The sequence below is a fragment of the Ptychodera flava genome, chromosome 20 (assembly GCF_041260155.1).
Source record: "Ptychodera flava strain L36383 chromosome 20, AS_Pfla_20210202, whole genome shotgun sequence".
NCBI classification, from domain to species: domain Eukaryota; kingdom Metazoa; phylum Hemichordata; class Enteropneusta; family Ptychoderidae; genus Ptychodera; species Ptychodera flava.
Window position 1 is genome coordinate 31339579 of NC_091947.1, and position 6000 is coordinate 31345578.

The 6000-nt window shown below is 37.9% G+C and overlaps 1 protein-coding gene across 1 annotated transcript; it reads right to left on the reverse strand.

Moving 5' to 3' along the window:
• Positions 1–3671: 3671 nt before the first annotated feature.
• LOC139119652 (melatonin receptor type 1A-like) lies at positions 3672–5593 on the reverse strand. The gene has a single exon (XM_070683482.1). It carries the CDS (start codon positions 5489–5491, stop codon positions 4388–4390), a length of 1104 nt encoding a protein of 367 aa, XP_070539583.1. The 5' UTR covers positions 5492–5593; the 3' UTR covers positions 3672–4387.
• Positions 5594–6000: the final 407 nt, after the last annotated feature.

Below are 6000 nucleotides of genomic sequence, written 5' to 3' on the forward strand. Positions count from 1 at the left end.
ATATTTGCATTGTAGCAATCTGGCCATATGGTCTACAAAGTTAAGGTATAGAATTTTGGTTGATCAATTTTTATACAAAGTTGGTCAAATTTAAGGTTACAATCCGAGATGATCACGAGGTAAAGGATCTAAATATTATTGATGTGGATTTGACTCGTAGGGGGAGGGTCAATGTTAATTGCGCATGCAAATAGGGGAGGTGACCAACACTTTTGAAGGGTCACTATTTAACACACAGCGTCTTTTTGAAAAATGCCGGCCCTCCCTCCCATTAATTTCTTCCCTTCCCTTACTCACTGTTATAAGATAACAATGGGGACGAGTGGTGCGAGTAACACATCGAATCGACTGTCTGTATTGCGGTTTGTTGGATTTATTTCATTCTATACATTTCAGTTGCTTTATTTTTATTTCTTTATTAATGTATGAATTTATTTTCGGTTTCTTTATTTCTTCATTTCGCTATATCGCTATTTCGCCGTCTCGCGATTTCGTCGATTATAATTATCCCGGTCGTCTACGCCATTCATGGCTCCAATTTAATTACAGAATGAACTGATCTATATAAAGTGAGGGGAAAATTGCCAATTAAATACACCTACCTTTTTATCCGTGACAGACAATATGGGTAGAATGTCGCGAGTCCGACGACATACAGATAAAGAATGATTCGAGTGTCTTCTTACGTACGTTCACATTTGGACGATTCAACATACACTTCGGATTCGGATTCAGAGAAAACAAGTCTGAATACCAGACTTGTAGAGTAATTTTGGATTCATATTCCAAGGATTTAGACTGAATATTTATTTTTTCTAGCATTGCATTCTCCTATGTAATACTTCATTATTAATGTCACGAATTACATGTTTAGAAATTAAAAAGAAGCCACATTATGTCAAAGTCACAAAAGAAAACCAATTGGAAGTGTCACTTGACGGTGGACTTTTTAGTCGATTTGGTCAAGACTTATAGCTTCTTCTTTACAAATGGGAGATAATCGTCTCAAATGATGCCGTATACTCCTGACGCAGTGATGTACCTGACGAAACCATTTCTTCTTGTTGATTGTGTGAGTGAAATGACACAATACCAGTTGTGCTACAATCTCTTACCTCTTTGATAATAATTCTGTACCTTGCGCGAACGTGGTATTATTTCTTTACCGTTACCATATTGGCGACAAGATGAGTAATCAGCTGCATTCTGATTATCATATAGACTAATACTACTTCATCATATCGGAGAACTGCTCTTTGTTGATTTCCGCTTTAGAAAGACATTGACACTCTTTTTTAGACGCCTTCTTTCTAGAGACACGTTGACTTTCCCCTAACATCTCTCCGACAAAGGTCATTTGTTTGGCCGATTCGTAAATAAATAATGGTAAAATGTGAAATCGAAAAAAAATTGTTTCAAGTGAGGAATATAATTAATTGATAATTCAGGCGCGTTTTACAACGCAAAGAATACAACATCGGTAACAATATAAATTGTGTAGATATCTTCACCATTAGAGTTCAATGACTTGCAGCTCATCTTCAACCCAGGGCCTTTTTTCATCATTGAAGGTTTTACTGATTCAATCACGCTTTAATTGTAAGGAACAGCGTATCTCATGTTTTAATAGTTTCATGTTGTCACGTTTAGACGTCAGAAGTAGAGAATTAACTCACATGAGTTAAATACAATCCCAAGTGCAGTCATAAAGAGGAGTTGTTTCTGAGTCCTTGAGTTTCACAAATTGGCACATTATTATTCCTGTATCATCCTTGTAAAGTATAGAAATGCCTGCAAGTTGCAGACCCTGAAAGTGAAAAGTTTAAGCCGCTGTTAAGTAAGTTGCTCAGAAGTATGTCTCTCTCCGTCGGACAATTGTAGATATCTATCTATTTCTCAGAACCTCTTTTCCTGTAATCGCATTACCTAATGAACATTATGCAAGTCCAACAGAATATTAGCACAGGCCACAACTAACTTCTGATTAAATCACACAAGAACTCATTCAAAAGGCTGCTGTACATGTAACATTTAATTACTATTCTCTTCAAGAACATGAGCAAATACAAAATAGAACGATGTACCAGAGACCTTAACTACAAAACTATGGGGCTAACATTGGGTAAATTTTTTTTTCTCATGATTGCCAGCGAGTTTGTTGATTTAACCAATATCGCATAACAATAACAATCGACTACCAACACAAAGAAGTAGCTCGTACAGTAAATAACGGTGCAAGTAATAGTGTAATTCATAAATTAAACCAAAAAGGAAGTGCAAAATATTGAGTGAACAACAGTCGTATTACTGATAGTGGCAACAAACAAACAGTTAATACGTATATTGCCAGTACTGGTCAAACCGTTAAGTATCAATTCAAAACATACAGTACAGATGTGGTTCAATAAAAATGTCCATGACACAACGTTTGAATTGTTTATTCAACCAGATAAACGGACAATTACAAGAAAAATATTACAGTCACTGTGTAAGTATGACTTTATCTGGTTTGGACCATAGAAATAGTCCATAAGGACTAGTCGAGTCCATGGCCCACTACTCAGCTAAAAATTGCAAACGATGATGCCATAAAGGGCTCAAGTAAGGCAAAAATACATATCGGAGATAAAGAGGAAATAAAATACATTAGATACATAAACAACTCAAGAAAAAAGATACACATTGTTATATGTTCATTAAGTAGTTTCTGAATTCTACTTTGAACCTTTGTCTACACGTTATTTGCTTAAATGAAGAAGGTAGAGAATTCCAATGTTTAATTGCTGCATACTTAATGTTGTGTTGTGTGACTGTAAGCCTTGTTTTAGGAATACAATAATTGCTATGCTCTACTGATCGTGTAGAGTACCCATGGCGAGGAAGTTCAAAACAATTGTTAATAGTGATTGGAAAATCGTTATTTTTGAAATCAAAAACAAAAAGGCAAGAACAGTAGCCTAATTACGTCGGCTACACTCAGTGATTTAAGGTAGCTACATACCTTTTAGACACTTTCAGATTTTTATTTTTTTCTCAATTGAACACGTCCCAAACCCCAATAAAGTATACATTTTCTGAAAGCCCTGATATAGAGCTATCCGACCAAGCACAGTACACGGCCATTATTTGCATAGGAGTCACGTGACAAGCGTTTTGCTGAACCTTCCAAAAACCGGTTTTTCCCGCCTTATGCAAACACGCTGCAAGATTTCCGGTTAGAATTTCTTCATTGACAAGCCTTGACAATATCCTTCAAAACCGTGTCTGCGATTTTTCCTGGAGGCTCCATTCAAATTATATGGCGTGATAATTAAAATTCCTTGAAAGCACCTTCATCTACACCTTTAAGAGCGCATTAAAAAAAAAAAGGCATATAAGAAAATCGCAGACACGGTTTTGAAGGATATTGTCAAGTCTTGTCAATGAAGAAATTCTAACCGGAAATCTTGCAGCGTGTTTGCATAAGGCGGAAAAAACGGTTTTTGGAAGGTTCAGCAAAACGCTTGTCACGTGACTCCTATGCAAATAATGACCGTGTACTGTGCTTGGTCGGATAGCTCTATATCAGGGCTTTCAGAAAATGTATACTTATTGGGGTTTGGGACGTGTTCAATGGAGAAAAAAATAAAAATCTGAAAGTGTCTAAAAGGTATGTAGCTACCTTAAGAGATTCATACTGATACATAATTATACAACTAATTGAAATTCAACATTAAATATCAATTACAATTTCATTCCATAAGATATTCAGAGCACATTCTGCTTATATTTACGCTGGACAATTAGTTCTTTTATACATTGTATACAATGTGGAGTTGATCTTGGTAACTTTATAAATTTCACCATCGCGCACGCGCCTCGGTAAAAGTTTCAAATTTTTCCTCAATTTTTCCTCAATCTATCGTTAAACGGTGCTGCTTAAAACTCAAAAATATAAATTAGGGGTAAGAGTGCAAATGTTTAAATTAGACACATGACCCAAATTTATCGATATTCGGATGCATTCTAAGGGGGAAAATACATTTTCGATTTTCTCAAAGCAAAACGGTAAAAAGTTCATTTTCACAATAAAAACAACAGACCAGGAAATTTTTGTAAAAATTAAAGTTTCCGAAACACTGTCTCCGAGGCACATTCTACCTGATATGGTAAGTTGATGTACAATGCTGATGGCATATGCTCTTGTATATTGTTCGTTTTGGTACAAAGAGTTGTATTGTAAATTCGTGACATTCTGTTTGTTTATGTCCTATAGCCTTCTCTAGAGGAAAATCAAGATGTGTTGAAACAAATTCGAAGGATGCAAACTGTAGGAGGCGTTCAAAATCACTACGCCCTATATCTTCCAAAGTTGTGTTCGTACCTAATCTCTCAAGTTAAACTGATTTCACATCGGAGGTGGCATTGCCTCGGTTGTATCTTCAAGGGTAGTAGGAGTCAGCGATGAGGTTTTCTGTATGGGACCAGCTTGGCTGACAGCTAGAGAGAGTGTCGTGGTTGCAGGTCTATTACCATGTAGTCCTGTCGTTGAGGTGTTTTGAGCGGCAGACCGATCACTCTCTCCGGAGCTCGTTACCTTTCGGCGAAACAGTTTTCCAGTCAGTAACTCATTGTAGGCGATTCGGAAATTCCTGTTGCAGGCACCGTACAGGATCGGGTTAATAACGCCGGCAACGTGTAAGCAGGGGTAGAGAATAACGAATATTTCGGCTGGTGGTGGTTTTCCCAACGATATATATGTGTTCACGAGGACTGCAGACGGCAGATATCCCAAGGAAACCAAAAAGAATACTGCTAGCAGGACCTTCAGCATTCTCACCTCCTGTGCGTTCGGCCCACCGTTTTGACCAGGATAAACCTGAACGCGTTGACGGCTTTTGCGAACAGCGAAGAAAATAAGGGTGTAGAAGGTAAGTGTTACCAAACTGGGAATGTAAACTGTAAAGGCAAACTCGAGTTCGCTGACGTATGCACGACAACGGAATGTTGGTGGAGAATACTGCGAGTGTTTCGGAACAGTCATGACGTACAGTGCTAACGGAAAACTCCAGGAAAACAGGAGAGCAAATGATACTGTTATTTTGTTGGTGATTCGATGGTATACATTTTGGTGAGCTATGTAAATGTATCTATTGATGGCAATACATGACGAGAGCAGTAAAGATATGCTCATCAATGCTGGGTGGAGGAGATTATGAAGGACACACAAAGTGTGTCCGAATTTCCAAGCACGGCGTATATATGCATCCACTGAGAGTGCCGAGACCATGACGGCAGCAACGATGTCTGTCAAACTCAAGTTGACCATGAAAGCATTTGCAAGTGTTCGCAACTTCTTCTTCAAAGCAACTGCCCCGATAGAGACGATGTTGCCTAAAATGGCGATGATCGCAAAAAGAATCTCTACTGCAGCTGTTAGATACGTTACCCATGCCCTTGGCAGATCTAACGTACCCTTCGCTGCATCGTTTTCGTGGAAAGTGTCGTTCATGATTCAAACAGTGAAAGATACGGGTTAATCTGGAAGAAGAAGCTCAGTGGACGGACGCTTAAAAACCTCAGCAAAGATGCCGATTTAGCAGCAGCGTACCAAGTGGATGTGCAAGCCTGAATGCCTGATATATTTGGAGAAACATAAGCTTCTTAACTTATATCTCACGCAGGTGATGGACAATTCAATATTTCAGAGGGGTGAGCAGATAAAGGAAGTGTGGAAGTCACATAAAATAGCTCCACAGTAACCTGTCTATACCTCTAAATAAATCAGTACACAAATGCTATCTCTTTCCCAAACAACAGAAGTCGAAGGCTTTCTTTGGTCTTTCTAACATGGCGCTGTTTTCACGACCTGTTCACACTGGAATCGTTAGTACATCCTTGTATTTCATTTGTTGACTTCACACGGCTACATTCTTGTGAAAAGTATGAAGGACCTTGAAGAGATTATATATATATATATATATATATATATATATATATATATATATATATATATATATA

Bases quoted from the DNA above. Each gene is read 5' to 3' on its own strand.
- LOC139119652 (XM_070683482.1), bottom strand. From the start codon at position 5,491: ATGAACGACACTTTCCACGAAAACGATGCAGCGAAGGGTACGTTAGAT.